This window comes from Equus caballus, chromosome 16, assembly GCF_041296265.1.
Source record: "Equus caballus isolate H_3958 breed thoroughbred chromosome 16, TB-T2T, whole genome shotgun sequence".
Taxonomy (NCBI): Eukaryota; Metazoa; Chordata; class Mammalia; order Perissodactyla; family Equidae; genus Equus; species Equus caballus.
Window position 1 is genome coordinate 22,754,451 of NC_091699.1, and position 21,043 is coordinate 22,775,493.

Consider the following 21,043-nt stretch of genomic DNA (forward strand, 5'->3'; position numbering starts at 1 on the left):
CAAAGCTAGATGCTCCCTCAATGTTCATTTAATACATCTAATTTATGTATATTGCAATTTTATCATCTTGTTTAGTATATCCAGAATTTGCCATTATCCCTTTCACTTTGGCTTGGAAAGATTCTTTTAACCAGTGACTATCACAAAAATTCCTTCGCTGATAACATTGCAGGGACATTCATATATCTACTTCCAGACTTTTTGATCTCCAAGCAAGCAAAATCTAGCACAACTTTAAGATTGAGGAAAATGACTGTACTATTCTTAAGGTTTTTTATGACTCCATAGGATCAATGAATAAGAGGCCCTGTTCACTTCTGGCTGAGGTTGATGGTCAAGGGCAAGAAAGAGTAAAAATTGAAAAAGCTAAGACCTAGTCCAAGATCATAACTAGTAGTAAACACACTGGTAGACCGTGCCAGACACTTTTTCCAAGTGAACACAAGGCTTCCCTTGCTTATGAGTTTAGAATCAGTTTACTTAAGGACAATTGTCCACCAAGAAAGTTTTCCAACAAAGAAACAGTAATGAATAGAGGGGATACAGAAGCAGGGATCTCTAACCAGCTTGCTTGGGCAGCTGACCTACACGTTTAAACTTCCGTTTCCCACAGGATCACGGGGATTTTTAACCCATTGAGGAAAATGGCCAACCAACACCTCCTTCCTCTTCACCGAAGGAATGCCACGTAGCACCTTCTGAACAATGTGATATTTTAAATTGCATGGTTCTTTTCTTTGCTATCCCTTACAAATTAAAACATTTAGCATATAAATGTCATCCCCTTGTCTTTTGGGAATCTAAAAAAATTCATTAAATAACTTCCAGAACAGAAGACAAAACATACGGAAAATTACTTAAACTGAAATACAATTGGGTTCTACAGACCTGTATCTATCTAGGTAACAAGCAGGCAGTCAACGAGAAAGAAAGCTTTTAAAAAGCAATCTATCCTACTTTAAATTCTATTAAAAAATGATTTCAAAATGGATCAAAGTCTATGAAACTCTTAGAGGAAAACATCAGCAGAAATCTTTGTGACCTTGGATTAGGTAATGATTTCTAAAGTAAGAGACCAAAAGCATAAGCAATCAAAGAAAAAACAGATAAACTGAACTTTGACAAAATTATAAACTTTTGTACTTCAAGAGACATCATCAAGAAAGTGAAAAGAATCTACAGAATGGAAGAAAATATTTGCAAATCATATATCTGATAAAGGGCCTGTATCTAGAATGAAGAACACTTAAAACTCAGTAATAAAAAGATAAATAATCCAATTTTTCTAAATGGGCAAAAAATATGGGGCAAACGATCTGAATAGATATATCTCCAAAGAAGATATATAAATGACCAACAAGTGCAGGAAAAGATCAATAGCAGTAGCCATTAAAGATACACAAATCGAAACCACACGAGATAACATTCACACTTAGTAGGATGGCTCAAATGAAAAAAGACAGACAATTAAAAAGTGTTATGGAGAATGTAGAAAAGTTAGAACCCTCATATACTGCTAGTGGGAATGTAAAATGGTGTGTGCGTATGAAGAAACAGTCTGGCAGTTCCTTAAAACGTTGGACATAGAGTTACCATATGACCCAGTCATTTCACTCCTAGGTATAAACCCAAGAGAAATAAAAATGTAATCCACATAAAAATGTGTTCATGAATGTTTGCAGCAGCATTCTTCATAATAGCCAAAAAGGGAAAACAACCCAAATGGCCATCATCTAAGAAGTGGATAAATATGATGTGATATAACCATATAATGGAATATTACTCAGCCACAGAATGAAATGAAGTACTAATATATGCTACAACATGGATGAATCCTAAAATTACTAAGTGAAAGAAGCTAGTCACAAATGACCACATAATATGATTCCATTTATATGAAATGTTCAGAATAGGCAGATCAATAGAGACAGAAAGCAGATTAGGCTAAGGCTAGGGTGGAGCATGGGGAAATGAAGAGTGTCTGCTATTGGGTATGGTGTTCCTTCTTGGGTGACGAAACTCTTCTAAAATTGATTGTGATGAGACGATGGTTGCTCAACTCTGCTAGTCTACTAAAAACCATTGACTTGAGCACTTTAAGTAGGTACAGTATATGGTATGTGAATTACATCTCAGTAAGTCTGTTATTTTTAAAAAGGCAGTCTAAATCAAGGAAAACTTGGAGTATGCAAACCTGTGTACATACTTCAGATTTTCTAGGAGAACATCTCTAGCTTTCCCCAGATTCTCAAGAAGTTTACAACCAGGCAAATTGTAAGAACCAGTGATCATTTTATTGAAAGGCAATGAAAGGCCTTCTTCTTGCATTATAAAGTTCTCTTCTATGTGGACACTGCCTTACGTATATCACCCTGAGAAGGACAGGAATAGTACCCAGCACAGAGAAGGTTCTCCTCTAATTGTGACAGCACCCAAGCTACCCTTATCAGCATCCTAGCCGAGCTCAGGCTGAGCAGCTAAACAGCAATGATAGATATGAATAATGAAACACAAAGTAATACTCAGAGGGGCCATGTGTGAAACCTACAAAAGCCAGAGAGATCTGCACTAACCAATGCTGTGTTGAAGAGTCCGAATTACCCGAACAACCCTATCTGGCTTACATATTTAAGATTTGGGGCTCTGCAACGGGACTCGCTGACTTGTGATAGGTTGCTTAAACTCTCTGAGCCTCGGTTTCTTTATCTATAAGAAGGGGTGGATAATAAAATCTATTGCACAGGAGTTTTTGTGAAGATGAAATTATATAACAAGTGAAATAGCACGTAGGCAGCACTCAATAAATTATTATTAATATCAATAATATTGTTGTTGATTTTGTTAAGAATAAGCTTTTGTCCCATTTATAGTCCAGTTATTTCCCCCTCAAAATGCATTCTTATGCAACAAAACTAAGAGTTAAATTTAATAAAGTAACCAAAGAAGAATGGTCTGACTTCTCAACACTTTTAATAAAATTTACTACGTACTCAGTGAATTTCAAATATTCCATGTTCTAGAATTTCTTTTCAATTGTTTATTCAATTGACCAGGAGATCTCTCAGGTTTGGGAAGGAGGAAGAAAGTAAAAGAAACAAGAAATATTGAGCTACTTGAGCTTGAGGTTTGGCTTGTTACCTAAATATAATACTTCTTATTCAACTACTAAGAATTTATCACTGATGAGCTATAAAAAAGTCAGATGTCATTCCAATGGGCAGCGAGAGCATATCCTTCACCAAATCCTATACAAAAAATTCAAGAAAGGCAATGATAAGTTGGATTCTAAGAAACCCAGCCAGGTGACCTATACCAGTGCTGACTCACTTGGGATAAGCCATTTTAGAATCATACCTTGGGACAAGGCTATCACCTCCACGGAGAGTGGTGGGGTCTAACTCAAAAATGGAGGAGATGTCATTGCCTTCGGGCACGGAGACTAGGGAGTACACCATCTTTTCTTGGGCATTTCGCAATCTGCTTCGAGAGGCATCCTGATCAGCGTCCACCTGAGGAGGAAAAGTCATAAAGTCAAGGATTCTCGTGCTAAAGCTTTCACTCACCACAATCACTGCACATTCCACAGGAACAGGGAAGAAACAGCAGTGAACGTCAGCAGTTGGCAGGAAAAGCACCACAGTTTCAGAGCAGTCATAAAAGAGGATAATCGGCCACCCATGCCAAGAATATTTACACTCTACCTCCTTGTGTTGCAATAAAAATGTTTAAACAATGTGAGGTTACAATGATAGACGTCCGTGGGAAGAGTACTATCGGTGATAAAGAACTCCGTATGACAACATCCATCTGTAGTAGTTGGGAGAGAGGAGAAGTGCTTTGAGAAAATTTATCCTGTGGATTTGCTTATGGGTCATTGTGTTACTCTACAGTGAAACTGTCTAGCAATAACACAATACAGCTACATCCCGGGAGAAAAAAATAAAATAAAATAAACCTGAATCCAAGTGTTCGTAAGCAGTGATCCAAGTGTGGCCAAGACAAATATCTGAGAAGTCAGACTAGCCCTGAAAAAAACGTTCATCATTAATCAAGGAGGGCTGCCGACGACAATTCAGGGAATAAAGGGCCTCTCCTGCTACATCAGGGATTTGGCTGAGACTGAAGAAATCTCTACAGTGAAGACTAATGAACGATGACGAAGGCTTTCCTGAGAAACTGTAAAAACACATTTGAGGTTCCAAAGCCCATTTGCCTAGGAAGATTTAAGCACAGTGCTTAGACTAGCGCCTGCTCGGATAGGCTCTGCAAGGTTTCTCTCAGCGCTGTGACTCTACAGGGGATTATTTTTAATGTTTAACATCCTTGTAAGTTGACAATATCCACCTGCATCTACTGGGAAAACCACATTTCCTTTGTCACTAACTTGCTTTGCTTAGGCTGAGGCACTGCTACCTTTCCAAGTAGGGAATGGAGAAAAGGAAATCAAATCGGACAGGCAAAGGAGAGAGCGTGAGAGAATTTGACTCCATGGGGCCTGAGTTTTAGGACTGTAGGCAATAGTCTGCTTTATCAGGTCATCAGCAGCCCCAACTCTTACCTGTAAAAAAGAGAAAAAATCAAATGGTTCTTTTAATACCGCAAACCTCTGCCTCCTCCCTCTCACGCTCCTTCCTCTAATACCTTGAAGCTCTCCCTCAACAAATCCATGACTCGTTACTCTCTCTACGCTAAAGGAAGAATCAACTGGAAAGCACCAAAAACTCAGTTTAGGAGAAAGAACTTTGAACAGAATTTGTCCTCTTCTAACTACTATTACTCTCAAAGTCTCTCACACACCACTTTCCAAATAAACCCTGATTCAATTCTGGTTTAAGACACAGGGCTCAGCTACAGGCTGGCAGTGAAATTTCAGATCCGCCAGAACTCTACAGAACAATTAAAATTGCATTAAGTCCACTGTATCTGGAAATGTGCCTGAGAAACCGCGTCCTCACGTTCTTTCATTGTGCAGTCGGCGTTTGCCACCTAGTGGGAGGACAGACACATGTGCAAAAGGCTGTCAGACAAGCGCCAGCCTGGGGTTGTCCTTTTTCTCCCTCTGGCATCAAGCCTGTGGCTTGAGGGTGCCACTGAATTTAGTAGGATGAGCACCACGAAGCTGAATGAGGTCCCAGGCAGGAACACAGGCACTACATGCCAATCTCAGAGAAATACAAGATCTATGAGCAGAACAGAACGAGCGGCATCCTCTCCCAAACTTATACAACCCTAGTTTTCCACCTAAGTTTTCAAAGCCAAGAAGAGGGTGAAGGGGTCAGGACCCTCTCAATGCTAACACGGTCCCCTGAGTGGCAGGAGCTGCGCTGCTGGCCTTGTGGGTGCAGGGTGGGCCCCCCACACACCCTTCTCCTCATGAGGACGATCACCACCCGAGCAGCATCCAGAGTAACCAGAGCAATGCAGTCTACATCTGCACCCAAGCCTGCTCGTCTATCCTGCTACCCTGGCATGGAGAAGCATGAAAAAGTCAAAAGACAACTGAACTCTGAGAGACCCTGAGATGCGTGATGAGTCAGGACAACTCTCAACGGCTGTTTCCTCTTCTGTAAAAGGAAGACCGTAAAACCTTTCCTAACTCCTTTCGCACAGCTGCTGTGCAACCCAGATGAACTGGTGGACGTCGAGTCACTAAAATGCTAATGATCTTGTGCAACTTACAAAAATATCATTTATTAAGAGCTTACTATGGGCCAGGCACTTCACTTACACAACATCTTACTTTGTCCTTACAACAAGAATACCCGCCACTTCTCCAGAAAAGGAAATTGAAGCTCAGAAGGAAAGTATCTTGTTCCGAGTCACACAGCTCACAAGCAGTGGCTCTGCTATTTAAACCCAGGTCTGCCTCTCTGCGGCACTCCTGTCTTCCTTTTGCGCTACAAATGCCAGTCTTCCCTCACATATCTACAGCCCAGGAGAGCAGCTCCATTCCCCACAGAGCTCCAGGTTACTTGAACGTCTGCTCTCACTGAAAGAAGCCATGGCTCTCCTTCAAAGTAATCTCTGAGAGGAGACTTACTCTGTGTTAGCTCAGAAGGTAGCACTAAGACCAACAAATGCAAGTCACACAAAGGCAGTTCTTTCTCTCAAAATAAAGAAGGAGCAAGGATGAAAACTGTCCTTTGAAAAATATGGTTCCTGCCAATTCAAGTCTTCAAATACTAACCACATGAACACTATGCAGCGATGACGTGCAAAGATTTCTTTGCACATTTGCAGAAAGTTGGACTAAGTCACTCGTTTCCAAGGCACATTAACTGTGGAAGGTAAGTTTTCAAAATGGGCTCCAGAAGTGAAGGCGAAAAGGATGAAAGGAAGGAATAGGACCCTTGGATGCTCCCTCAAGGAGCTGGAAAGAGGAGATGCACTCCCCAAGCAAGTCCATTAGTAGTTCCTACTTAATGGCGAGACACCCTCAGCTAGCACTCCTACTTAAGGGCAAGCACACCCTCTCCTGCATCTCTTCCGGAGCTAACATTCTCCCCCGACAAAACCAGAAGGTTCATCACTACTGCAGAATTCACAACACTTTTCAAAGACAATTACATTCTGTATTATTTCCACCCCAATTCCCTTCATTAATGTGCCTACTTTAAAGTCCAAAATTTTACTTAAAAAAAGAAATATCCTCAATACCACTCACCATATCCACCACTGAGATGACCACATGGACACACAATCAAACAGCACAGTAAGTGTCTGGATTTTTGTTTTGTTTTGTTCTAATCCTAGACCAGAGTGAAGAATTCCATGAGAGAGCTGCGTTACTTATACCCATCATTTCCATGTAACACAACCACTGCCTCCTTCAATCCATAATCGTAGACACCTAAACCCTCAAGTGCCTCCATATCAGCATTAATTGGCAATATGGCCTCCAAAGAAAGATCCAGTTGGCATTAAAATTCCAAACCACATTATAAAGGCTATATCTGACTTTGCAGAAAGCAAGGACAGATGGTTAGACAATTGAGTGCCTAATCAGATATCAGGTGCTCCGTGCCTCCTCATATGTTACCTCCATTGTCTAAATGACACTATCCACCTCATACACTCATTCCTCAAAAAATCTGAGTGCATCATAGGTTGAGGTCAAAGCAATAGGACATTCATTTGTAAAAGGCTGACTTCCATAGGGGCCATACTGTCTCCAACCTAAGGGAATTCCAAGAGATACTGTGAACTTCTGCAACTTAGAAGTGGACACCCCTTGACTAAGCACACAGAAAGAGCATCATGACTGACAGTTCCTTGGACCAATCAGGACACAAGGAGACATCACTACCCTCAAGGGAGGCATAGAACAAGACACTCTTTTTAGGCATCCTAGGGTTTCCCCTTTCCCAGCACTCAATGACCACAGTAGCAGTTTCTTAAATGGGGTTCCAGATCATTTGGCCTCACCCTACCAGATGAAGACAAGAAGGCTCTTGCCCATACTTACTGAGGGCTGAAACTCCAGGCATTCTTCCTCAAAGTCAGGGTCTACCTGATGAAAAAGAATCATTAGGAAATTAAAACATCCATTGCTTCTCAAGGACTCGGCCCCACTTGCAGAAGACTTCAAGGCCTGCGAACATCTTTGAACAGCTAAGAACTTGACCCTTCCCTCTGTTCACGAAACCAGCATGCCACAACAACAACACATGTCACACGAGTACAATACACACGAAACAATCTACCAATCACCGATAGACAGCTCTCAAGTGTAGACAAAGGAACATAATGAATTCACTAGCAAAGCAACAGGTAAAAGCCTGAGATAAATAAAAGAACAGTGTCCAGTCATTGATAATCCTCCTTATTTTTAGTTAGAAATAAAAAATGTGTGGCCTCCAGCAAGAGATACATTTGCCTCAGAACATAACAGATAATGCAACCACCACTGATCTTTGGCAAACCATGTAATCAACATTTCTTACAGCTGGTTAGCTAGGTCCCTAATTCCCCCCGGTTCCATTTTAAATTTCAACTTAGTCTTGATCTTTGATTCTTAAATATTTCAAAATCATCAGTTCATACAAGTGCCAGGCATCCCAGGGGGTTCAGTACATTTAGATTCAGCCTTCCTCAGGGTCAGCTGCAGAAGCAGTACTGATACCCACGCATCACCTTGAAAATCTCTGAACAGTCTCATCAGTGGTATCAGGCAAGAAGAGGTGTCTTTTGATGTACGACTAGAACCTGATATGAATATGTATCGTACATCTTCCAGGATACGAGGGTAAAACTCAACATCTGTCACACAGCAGGATGGCCCCTTAATTTAATACAAAAATTAACAAGTAAATTCCTCTATCCTTCAGCGTTGCGTCTTGTCTTTCCTCAAAAGCTTTACAGACATTTAAGGTAAAGTTAATTTCTTTGATTTTTGACATTCCTATAAGTAAAAGACAAGACACTGTCTATTCCACTAATGCTCTGGGAACCAGAATGCTCTATAAAGTCTAATTGTTTATGAGTCTTAATGCTTCTGGTTTTACACACCAGAAAGGACCTTCAGGCGGAAAGGCCAAGTCTCGGTCAATCATGTTAAGAGCAGGGTTGGTAGGTAAGATGTGGGGAGAGCAGTATGTGAGAAGAAAACAGAAAGATAATCCTAAAACCCAGATTAGCATTTCTTTCTTTTCTTTTTTTTGAGATCTACTTTCTTGGTAACTTTCAAATATACAATACAGTATTAGTAACTATAGTCACCATGCTGTACATTAGATCCCCATGACAGCATTATTTTCTAACTTACTTTCTCCCCACATCTTGATCAAAATCCCTGTGAAGTACTAAAATGTGTTAGTCATTTTTATCTTTTCTTGTCTATAAGCAGGGAAATGAGGCAGAAGGAAACAGAAAAGCAGAAGAAAAAGCAAGGGGACTGAGCATTACCCTAAGCCTCTAACCACTCAATGGCTACAGGTAAGTGAGGAAAGGGGAGTGCATCAGCCTTGAAAGAGAAAAATACGGGGCTGCTACTTACCTCTGCTGCTAAGTAATGCCCTGTAGCAAGATGCTTGAAACGGAAGAGGCTGTTCCAGTATCCCGCTCCACCCCGACACGGGTCATGTTGGACCACCTGCAAGAGGAGGAATGATCAACAGGAGTAGAAGAATTGTCAACCCATACTAGGACAACACTGAATCTGAGATATTGCACAGAAGTGACAGTTCAAGAGTGATATTTCTTAGCTGAAAAAAATCATTATCTGCCAACAAACTCATTGCAAGTGTCATATGTAATGTCAGAACTCAAACATACGGAAGTGTTAAGTAAGGTTTCTCCAAAGAAGAATTAGACTCTCAGTTAACATGAAATGGTTGTAGTAGAAAGTTCAATGGTTTTCAGATTATTTGCCTTAATCATAATGAAGTAGAAGTTAAGATTCTGAAATTCATCCACAAAAGGCACAACAAATAAAAAGGAATTTCATGGAAAACTGTAAAAGCATTCTATACATATAATCATGTGCTGAAATACCTACACAGGACTGTGCTCTGAAACTTGAAACTTACAGAACCTAGACCAATTTACCATAAAACTAACTGTAAATTCATCTTTTGGTCATGATGGAATAATTGGCACTGGCAGATGGTGCCATAAACAACTAGACACTGCACAAAATATATGAACTTGCCATGCAGAAAACTGGATAAAATATATGAAACTGTGTTCAGTTATTGGACAACAGGCGGTCCACAAATATGATCTCTGAGAGAAACAAACAAGGCAATCTCTCTGATTATTCTAGCTTTCTGCCTGAGGGTTCTCTCTGGATGCTAGTATTAGGAAGGATAATCCAAGCAGGGGACACTGATCTCACTGAGTTGAAGAGATAGATCAGAATTTAGGGAGACTGAGGTGGCTGGAATTTGTAGGGGCAGAACACAGGGCCACCCAGAGCAAAAGCTCCAGAAAGCTATATAAGGGGCCTCCTCGAGTCTTTGGCTGAATACCAAGCTGCATATGTGTAAGGCAAGACCCCACAAGTGAGCTGTCAGCTCAACGTTCCAAGAACTTACTCAGGGCTAGGAGGTATTCTGATTCTGACAAGCCAGAGGAGAGATGCCATGGAACACCTGGGGCATTCAGTAGAGAAGTCAAAAGGGTCACACCTTAGTAGTAGGGCTAATCTAGCCCTGAAAAAAAGCTACAATACACTTGACCTAATGAAGCTTTAAAACAAGTCTCCAAAGGATCAAACTGATCCACAAGTAACTTTACTGTCTGACAAAACAAAATCCAGTACTCTTAAAGGAAGGCAACAGAATTCAGACACTCAACAAAGTAGCACCACAATGTTTAGCATATAATCATAAAGCACTGGACAGGCAAGAATAAGGAAAATGTGACCCATAAACTCAGTGACCTGTCAGACAATATCAAATGATCCAGCATATCTGTGCATTGGTGGGGGCAGGAAATATATTAGAAAAATAATGACCCGAAATTTTCCCTTTTTGATACATACCCACAGATTCAAGAAACTCAATGAACTCAAAGTAGGATAAATACACACACACCAAGACACATCATAATTAGATTAATGCAAACCACAAATAAAAAGAAAATCTTAAAAGCAGCCAGGGGAAAAAGAAAAGACACTATATACAGGGAAGAAAGCTAGGAAACCACTTAATTCACATCAGAAACAATGCACACAAGACAATAATGGATGAACATCTTTAAAGTACAGAAAGAAAAAAACTGTCTACCTAGAATTCTATATCCAACAAAAATATCCTTCATAAATGGCCACATGGAGAAATTGGAACCTTAACATACCACAGGTGGGAAGATAAACTAGTGCAATCTGTCAGTTCCTTGAAAGGTTAAACATAAAGTTACCATATCACCCACAATTCCACTCCCAAGAGAACTGAAAACATATGTCCCTCACAAAAACTTGTACATGGATGTTCATAGCATCACTATTCAGAAGAGCCAAAAAGTGGAAACAATCCAAATGCCAGTGAATGATAAATAAAATATGGTATATCCATACAATGGAATATTATTTGGCAATAAAAAGAAATAAAGTACTGACACGTGGCAATATGGCTGAACTTTGAAAAATATCATGCTAGGTGAAAGAAGTCAGATACAAAGGATCACATACTACAGGACACCATTTATAGGAAATGTCCAGCACAGGCAAATCTATAGAGATGGAAAGTAGATCAGTGGTTGCCAGGGTTGGTTTGAGGCAAGGTTTGAAAAGAAATGAGATGTGATTGCTATGAATTCAGGACTTCTTTTGGAGTGGTGAAAATGTTCTAAAATTGGTTGTGGTAATGGTTATACAGCCCTATGGACCTACTAACAACTACTGAATTGTATACTTTTAATTTGTGAATTGTATCTCAATAAAGCTATTATTTTTTTAAAAAGGAAAACGGAGATTTTTCAAATGAAAGTAAAATAAAGATCTTCTCATTTTCAAATTAGAGCTAAGAAAATTGGTCACTGGCAGACCTGTACTACAAGAAAAGATTAAGATCTTTAGGCTGAAGAAAAATGATACCAGATGAAAACTTGGATCTATACAAAGGATCTGGAAACGATAACTATGTGGGTAAAAGACTCCTGTTCTCTCATTTTTACATTTTAAAAATATAAGTGACTGCTCAAACAAAGCAAAATAAATAAAAATGCACTATGAAGATTAAAACATCTGCAGAAGTAAAGTGCATGATAACAACACAAAGGACAAGAGGGGGAAATAGAAGTATACTATTGTAAGGTTCTTACGTCATGTGTTAAGATACAGCATTATGTAAAATGGATTGGCAATAAGCTAAAGATAGATAATGTAAATCCTAGATCGCTACTACAGATATAAAATACGTAGTGTTGTCTTCCTCCCTTTATTTTGAAGGGACACTTAAAGTTTCCAAAATCTTCAAGAAATAAATAAAAAAGGAAGACACTCGATGTTTTCCTAGAATATTCATGAAAAAAATTGGCAGGAAACGATCTTTTAAGGAGCAAGAATTAGACAGTTGTTTCTTCTCAGAAGAAAAAAAAAATAGAAGATGCTCTGAAGTGGACTTCTGAGTTAAGTACTTAAAGAAGTCCATACTTCGAAAACTCCACAAAAAGTTGTCATCTTTAATTCATTCCAATCAATTTTTGAGTGAAGGCCTGGTACCTGCTATTAAGGTACTAAAGTCAATCACAGTGACTTCTGTACAATTCTGACATTTATAACACTTGTTTGGTTTACGACAGCATGTTAAAGCAAGGTGCAAAATTGTTTGTAAAATGACATCAACTAAACAAAAATTCTACGCATAAACTAGATAGCTCAATGGAAGCAGTCACATTAAATTAAAGAAATGACAGTCCACTTCTTCCCTTGTTTTCTCTATTTTCAATTTTTCTCTAGTTTGCGTCATTTATTACTTCAACACTGAGAAAAAAGAAAATCTTTGGATTTTTTTTTTTGGCACCAGTATTAAAATCACACATGAAAAGTGACTCTCAAAGAATGTTTCGAATGTATAAAACTCTGTGGTGGGTACAATGGGGGCATCAATGACAAAGTTCTAGTTCTCAAGGGGTTCATAATCTAGTAGGATTGACAGTGTCCCAAGTAGACAGTAAATCAAAAGCAAATGCTATGCGTCTGGAGAGAAGGAGGAAAAGAAGAAAATAGGCAGAGGGTAGAAATTAAGAACTTTATGTAGAATCCTTGAATCATGAAAACTGTAGAAATTTTTCTATGCAATAGCCACGAAAAACCTGATTATTACACTCTCCATGTTAAAGGAGAGCTAAGACAATTTTTAAAATGGGCAAAACATTGCAACAGACACTTCACCAGAGAAGACACACTGATGGCAAATAAGCACATAAAAATGCTCAACATCATTAGCCATAAGGGAGATGTAGATCAAAACCATCACAAAATTTCACTACACATCTATTAAAATGGCTAACATAAAAAAGACTGACCACACCAAGTGTTAGTGAGGATGTGGAAGAGCGGGAACTCTCATACTCTGCTGGTGGGAACGTTAACATAGTACAATCATGTTGGAAAACAGTGCGGCAGCTTCTTTTAAACGTAAACATACACCTGCCATATGACGCAGCTATTCCATTCCTAGGAATTTAGCTAAGAGACATGAAAGCTTATGTCAATACAGAGACTTGTACACATATGTCCATAGAAACTTCATTTGTAATAGCCCAAGTTGGGAACAACTGAAATCTCCATCACAGTAAACAGACAGACAAACTGTGGTGCAGCCATCCGGTGGAATACTACTCAGCAATAGAAAGGAATGAACTATGTGATACATGCAACAATGTGAATGAATCTCAAAATAATTATGCTGAATGAAAAAAAAACCAGACCAAAAGGGGCTGGCCCAGTGTTCACTGGTTTGGATCCTAGGTGCGGACCTAGGAATGTGACTTATTCCTATAAACCCACGAATCCTATCTCCCCGCCTCCCCTGTCCCACCCCTTACCTCCACCTCCCACAGGGCTTTTGAACTGGTGGCAGATGTGGCCGACTGCCGGCCAGTAGTTCTCAGGAAGACGTGCTGCTTCTTCCTGTGCTCGTCACAGGTGAGAAACTTCTCCTGCTCAGCATGGAACAGCCTCACCACGTCACCCTAAAAATCAACACACAGAAGAATTAAGGAAAATAAATTTAAAAAGAGAACTAAACTGCTGCCCCAAGAAGAGCCTAGCACTGCCCAGTCCATAAAGTATCAAACTCACCCCCTTTAATATGTCATCTTTGTTATCACTCCATTTCATGAAAAGGACTATTTTCCAGCTTGTATTGCAGTTGACGGAATTGACCTGGAAAAGAAATTAGAGTTATTTTTTCACATATCCCTCACAATAACTATGTCTTTCAGCCCCAAAATTCGTCGCCACTGCCCAAGGAGCAAGGCTGTGCTTCAGCCCCCAAACCCTACAGATTGACACCACTAAGATCACAGGACTTGCAAATTCATTGGCCTATCAGAAGTGTTTGATAATAAATGGTTCATTTGAACGAATCACTAGGTATGCTCCAACTATGGCTACAGGAACCAAGCTTCCTGCCCTTCTGGAATGGTATCTTCCTTCTTCTCCAAGTCTCTTCTTCTGTAGCCAGAAAGTAAAGACCCAATGAAAACAAACACTTATAAAATGAGATGAGTTACAAAGGCAAAAAGGAGTCCACTGTAAACGATCTAAAATACTAACGATAATCACTAACAGGAACAGCCATTGTACACTAAATATATGCCAGGCACTGGGCTAAGTACTAATGTCCACTATTTCATTTAATCCTCAGCAACATCCTTAAAAATAGGTATGACCATCACCCCCCTTTCAGAGACAGGAAAACTGATGCACAGGGAGACTGAGCAACTAACCTTCAGTCACAGAGCTGGGGAGAGGCAGACTTCGGATTGGAATCCACACCTGTCTGACTCTAGAGTCTGTGACCTCAACTACATGTCACAATCAAGTTTCTGGCTTTGTGTCCTACAATTGCCAATTTAGAGGCTCAGTAGCTGTATTGCCAAAAGCAAGATAGCACTCTTGCAGGGCTACTGATCAACTATAATGTACCCCTCTTAGGAATGAACAGAAGGCACTCTCTTTAGGGAGATAAATTAGAAAAAGGTGCCCTCTGGCCAGAAAAATTTAGTAATAGGGGCCCTTCTTTGGCTTAACAAATCAGAAAACAATCCCCCAGCGACATAAGGCTTAGCAAACAGCCCTGGGCTGACTACTGGCCCCTACCCATCATTCACTGCACAGACTTGCACAACCTCTCAACTCTGGGCCTCAGTTGCCCCACCTGCAGAACGGACACACTACCCCAAGTCACTACTAAAGTCACTTTCAGCAGGCACATGCTCTGACCCCCAGAAGGCCTGCTCCTGCAGCATATGCCCACTCACGAACTGTAACTTGGGTTCGCTTACCTCATTGCAGCCTGGGTTGTCCACCAGCTGATGGCTGCTGGCATGTAGCGGCTGGCCAGCATTGACAGGATTCAGAACAACCTTGTCACCTATGACCACCTGGAAAAGAAAGGAGCAACAGAGCCTTTCACAAAACTGGTCAGGACTGCAGACTGATCACTGGGTAGTTCTCGGAGGAGCCACAGGAGCCTGTATACAGGAGCCAATACTCAGTCTCTGGCAAGTAGGAGGATGCAGGACACCTGCACATCTTTAAAAGCCTGACCCTGAGCAAGAGGGAAGATGTTTACAAGGCTAAGGGTGAATTTTGGTCCATGATTATCAGTCATTATACAAAGATATCTTCAAAGTCAATCCAGAACAGGAAGAAAAAAATCTTATCTCTGTTAGGTTCAGTTAAGGCATTTATATAAATAAGCTCTAAATAAATTTTAAGAGTAGAAGAAGAATATTGTCTGAAGTATCTTTATCTTATTCATTATCTTTGAAAGAGTAAAGGCATAATTTTATATATCTAAAGTAATGACTTTCATGCTTTTTTTACTACAAGCCACATTAATATGTTTTCTATTATGACTCAGTCACACAGTCTCACATGCTTATGTGCATATATCTGTGTATATGTATGTGTGTGTATATATGTATATGTGAGTATATATAGATATCTATATTTATCTAAAACAAAAGTTAACCCCCAAAACAATATTTATCCTCATTATGTTTAAGATAGCCTAACACTTCCTATTTTAGTCCACTTTCCAAAACAATAGTCACAAGCCACTAAATTGATCTCAGGGCCCATGAACGGATCAACACCAGTGATTTGAAAAACACTATTCTACAAGGATAATTATTCAAGTTCATCTTACCTTCTCAACTAAGGCATAGCTAAACAGATAAGTTTAAAGGAGAGGAAAGCTAAGGACTTCTTGAAAACGAAATTCAAAACAAAACACCCTGTCATTTTTTATGGGGGATGGAAGGAAGAGGAGTGAAAATGATGGTTTCCTAACATGTAAAACCCATCTATTTTCAGTTTGACACATTTGGGGAACATATACAATTAAATTTGCTCTAACTCCAAATGAATATAAGTTAAATGCCTCAAAAAATCCAGCACTTTTGCTAAAAGCTAAGCTTTACTGGACTTGTTTTTCTATACTCAGTTGAGGACCAATATTTACCGTACATCAACTGGGATGGAATGTTCTGAAACTGGATGCTTCAGGAATATTATATATACTATGATAAAGACACAAACATATACTGTAATAAAGACACAAAAACTCATATATATTTAAATTGCCCAAAACTTGTAAACTTAAATGGCAATACTGAAAATGGAAAAGTTCATTGAGCATTCTGACAAGATTTCACTCTGTTTAAAGGCATATATTTCTTTTGGGTAAAAAACAACTATGTCAGAAACTTAACAAGGTCAGAAATATAGCTGATAGTATTTAAACATATTCATTGTTAAGTATACCACTTACTAATGTAGCTAACAAGTTCAGAACTGTTCTAAGTCAGGCTTTATACATCTTAATGACTCCTCAGGAGAGGGGTCAACTCAGGACCAACTGCAGTCGCTGAAATGGGATGGGGAGCCTGCAGGCTTACTGACAAAGGAACAAGGGAGGATAATCCTCAAATCCACTCTCCTTTCCTGCTATACCTACTTCCTTTCCATCCTCCTTTACTAACTTTATTTCCAAAATAGAGTGGCATTTCTATTCCACTAATGATCTAGAAGGAGAGGGACACTCCCCAGGACAATGACATACGATAGCTGTTTTCATGGTAAAGTTACAGAGGCCATGGGCTCTTCATACAATTTTTTCAGAAGCCCAGTAGGAAAAACACCGTTACTGTATTTAGGTCACACCTCTCCAAATTTCCCTGTTTCCCAAACACTGGTTTCCATAGTGATTCCCTTCTTTTCTTCATACAGGATAATCCTCAGGTTTCAACTTTAAAGTTCTCTGAGATGACTTTAATATAGAGTTATGGTTGGAAGCATGGCACAGAACACTCCCCAGGCTGGGAATTTGCACTTACACTGTCTCCGATGGATCGCAGCTTGTAGAATGGCTGAATATAAAACCAGGACCCTTCATTTCCAGCCTCGTCCAATGTCACTCTCATGGCATTCTTCTCCAGCAGAGCTGGAAGCCTCTTATTTACAGTTAGGTATTTATTACTTTTCAAATGCAGGAGCTGAAAACCCACCAAGAGAATAAGGTGACTGTCAGCAAGCCTCTGAATCTCTACCATGTCTCTCTGTCATATAAAATATGTATCAAACATTCCTCCCACCACTGAGCTTCCTGTGAAGTTAGAGAATCACAAAAGTGCCTAAGGCAGGGGATAATTAGAAAATGAGCAAGAGCAAAGGGAGCAGAAGTAGAGAGAAGAAGAAGTATTTTTTTCCCCAGCATTGCCTTGCACAAGAGAGCTGTTGCTGAGGTCAAGTGCACCACCAGCTAGGCACAGCACTCTGCCATCTGTTAGTGAGAAGGGGCCTAACCCAGTGTGAAGGAGCTGAGGAAGTGCAGTCTAAATACAGCCTCACACACAGGTGCAGCCAAGGAAGGGCACTTCTGAGCCTAAGAAACAGTCCACTTTAATAGGTGACCCCATCAGGGGATTGTCATTTCATTTGGAAGAATGTGGCTGCTACAGATTTCCACCTTGAATTTCTAAGCACTTTATTCTTAATTCTTGAGTAATGGTTACATGAAGGGGATGGAAAGACCAAAGATCTAGATGGGAAACAACTTGTCTCATAGTAGGTCTAGACCAGGAAGCATTGACCAAGCCTTCCCAATTCAACAAGATGTAACAGAAGATGGAAGGGAATATGAAAGTCTGCCCAACCCCCTCAGAAATGGTAAGACCAGCATAGGATTCCATTGCTAACTGCCAATATCCCCTTTTTCATATGTTAACAGATACGGTTTCTAAAACAGTCCTAGGAGGTCTATAAAGGTCTATAAATCTTCTATCAGAGTTGTTGGGGGTAGAGGAGTAACTTATCTGATGTACGAGCCCCTGACATCCCCTGGCCATGATAAATAAGGAGAAAGCAATGCCCTCCCAAGCTCTCATTGTTACCCTGGTGAGTGGCCCGTGGCCCTCCATGCACCTGTCCAGGTGCTAGACTCAGTTAGTTTATAAGCCGACATTACCTAGATGTGAAGCGAAAGATCCACACTTGGGAGAAGTAATAATAAGCAATATTAGCTAAAAAGCAGATACCATTTTTATTCTCATTTTGCTAGTAAGCAAACTGGGGCATGGCAAGATTTCTTGCCCAAAATATGACAGTCTGTAAGTTGCAAAATCTGAATTGGAATGCATTTAAGAGTTTATGTTCTTAGCCCCTGTGCCCCTCTTTCATCTTTTGTTCAAGCCATCCTCCAATCTAAGCAAACCAGGGAGTCTTGTACTGTGAGTTTCAAGGCGCTGGCCTGGCCTGGTAATAAAGCTGATACTGAACTTTGAGCCCACCTGGCCCCTGTGTCCATTCTCAATTAGATAGAACCTGAAAGGGAGGAGGAATGAGACTGGCAGGACCTAATGTTCAAACAGATTTTGAAAGCTTCTTTTACTATTTCAAAGAGCATAAAAGTAATAACCCATTTAAACATAAAAGGTTGTTTTTACCAATTTGCAATTCTAGTTTTCCATGTTTCTGATTAGCACTGATGTATTCCTAATAGAAATAAAACTGGTAAGGAATTCCTTTGTCATCAGTAAGGTTTACATAAGCAAAATCCTTCGAAAAAGGAAATAATGAAGCAAGACAAGCAAACGGGTCAGGTCCTCAAAAGTTGGCAACTACTACCCTCTGTGCCTGGGCCAAAATGATCTAGTAACTGGACAAATCAAGAGAAGCCACGTTTGGCACCAGACTTCCTCACACACTACTTTCTTCAAGGATAGACCCAGATGGATTTTCTCAGCAAAACCTGCAGTCACTCTTTCTTAGATTGTGTTTCATCCCCATGCCAAATTACAGGCACAAGAGACAAATAAGCCTCACAACATGTGAGATATGACATGAGACCTATCATCAAACATTCTATCTGAAGGTAGAGAATTGCTCTTATTACCTCTGGTGACCAGCTCTTGAATTAATAAATAAAAGTTACAGGGAAGCCAATTTTCACCGAATAGAAAGAACTTCCAAGCAATGCAAGTTAAACAAAAATGCAACAGCCAGGCTTCTCTCAGGTAGGAAGCCCAAAATATTTGGACATATCTTAAATTATCAGCTACAGGGGGAGAGAAGTGGATTCTCGCACTTAGAGAGAACCAACTAAAAAGCCCAACAGTCCAACACATATAACAAGAAACACTAGACTCTTTGCAACAAACTGGTTGTCTCCATGGAGTCCTACTGGAAAGGTACCCAAACTCAGTTTCGTGTGTGTGTTTCTTCAGTTTTGTTCTTTGTAATGCTACAGCTCCAGAAGAGAACAGCGGTCTTGACCTACCTGGATCACGTTGCCATACTGGATTATGGTCCCCAGCAATTTCCTGTTTTCTGTTTCATTCTGCTTCTTTTCCAAGTCTGCAGCATGCTGCACATGAAGAAGAAAGACTGGTCACAAAGAGGAAACAATGGGTTATGTTTCTCTGCAGCAATGGAAAACCAATGTTGCAAGTTCAGACAAGAACCACAGAAATCAGCAAATATCTAAGCATATCCTGAGGCTAAGGGAAATGAGCAACAAGGTCAAGAATCCAACCCACTATGCCTTTGCTTTCTTGGCCTTTTTGGCTTTTTATTTTTATTTATTTATTTTTTTAAGATTGGCACCTGAGTTAACATCTGTTGCCAATCTTTTCTTCTTCTTCTTCTCCCCAAAGCCTCCCAGTACATAGCTGTATATTCTATTGTTGTAGGTCCTTCTGGTTGTGCTCTGTGGGGCACCACCTCAGCATGGCTTGATGAGCGGTGCTATGTCCACACCCAGGATCTGAATTGGCGTAAACCCTGGGCTGCTGCTGAAGCAGAGGGCACGAACTTAACCACTTGGCCACAGGGCTGGCCTGCTTTTTGGCTTTTTAAAAATGTTATTATTTTCTTTAAGGAATTCATGAACATCTGCTTAGGGTAAGACTAAGTCAAAAGCTTATATACTTTTAAAGAAAATAGGGTAGAGGTGGGAAGGAATTTGCACAGCCCCTTTATGAATTGTAAAAGTCCTCTTTTAAGGTTCTGGAGTAAAATAAAACTGAATTTAAATGCTGGTTTGGGGCGGTTTCTGGTTTTGTGACCTGGAATATATTATTTAACATCTGTGAGCCTCAGTTTCCAGTTTTGTAAAATGAGGATAAAAATAGTACCTACACCTCATAGGAATCATGTAACATAGTGCCCAGTCATTACAACATTCATGAAGTGTTAGTTATTATTGTTGGATATTAATTATAATTTAATTTTCATAGTAGTTCCTGGAGGGGAAGATCATTATACCAATCTTAAAGAAGAGGAAAAATAGATCGAGAGATTAAAAAGTTTGGTAGACACTGCATAGCTAGTTGGACGATGGATACAAAAAGGGTTTGTTATATTATTTTCCCTATTTCTGTGTACATTTGAAATTTTGCTTAATAATGTCTTTTTTAAAAAAATCACATCTATTAAGTAGCAAAGATAATCCTCAAACTCATATTTGGGTTAACTCCAGATTTGTACAGTTACAAATCAGGCTGAGAGACACTACCAGTCCAAATTTGGCATGGCAGGGAACATGATGAAATTGAACAGAAGGTTCCGGAATAATGTGCCAAGGCTACCAAGCTGAACAGTCATTTTTCATTCATTGACCTGTACAACTCTGAAACTACTGTTACCATAAGACAACAATGCTAAAAGGAACCAGTTTCATCCTAGGCAATGAGGAAAGCGTTGTTCCAGTCCCTGTCTCCCAAACCTAGACTGAGTGAAACAGAAGTAAACCAACAGGAGGAAATCAGGACCTAATCTAATGGAGGATAAAACTCTGATGACCAGCTGCGTACTTCAGAACTGTTCCCAATGTTCTCTTCCTCAAATTTCTCCTTTCCCTGAGGTCAG

At 39.9% G+C, this 21,043-nt stretch overlaps 1 protein-coding gene across 10 annotated transcripts in view; it reads right to left on the reverse strand.

The window, feature by feature from the left end:
• ITPR1 (inositol 1,4,5-trisphosphate receptor type 1) overlaps nucleotides 1–21,043 on the reverse strand; it is a 318,979-nt gene that overhangs the window by 174,479 nt on the left and 123,457 nt on the right. For 7 of the 10 annotated variants that reach the window (XM_023620049.2, XM_070238558.1, XM_023620052.2 and 4 more), the window contains 8 exons: nucleotides 19,455–19,541; nucleotides 17,014–17,172; nucleotides 14,956–15,054; nucleotides 13,748–13,831; nucleotides 13,492–13,638; nucleotides 8,996–9,091; nucleotides 7,466–7,510; nucleotides 3,355–3,509 (listed from right to left, as the gene is read on the reverse strand). In XM_023620049.2, coding sequence (XP_023475817.2) covers nucleotides 3,355–3,509; nucleotides 7,466–7,510; nucleotides 8,996–9,091; nucleotides 13,492–13,638; nucleotides 13,748–13,831; nucleotides 14,956–15,054; nucleotides 17,014–17,172; nucleotides 19,455–19,541 — 872 coding nt within the window. The remainder of the gene's footprint in view (nucleotides 1–3,354; nucleotides 3,510–7,465; nucleotides 7,511–8,995; nucleotides 9,092–13,491; nucleotides 13,639–13,747; nucleotides 13,832–14,955; nucleotides 15,055–17,013; nucleotides 17,173–19,454; nucleotides 19,542–21,043) is intronic. The other 3 variants (XM_023620051.2, XM_023620054.2, XM_023620053.2) reach the window with 1 other exon arrangement.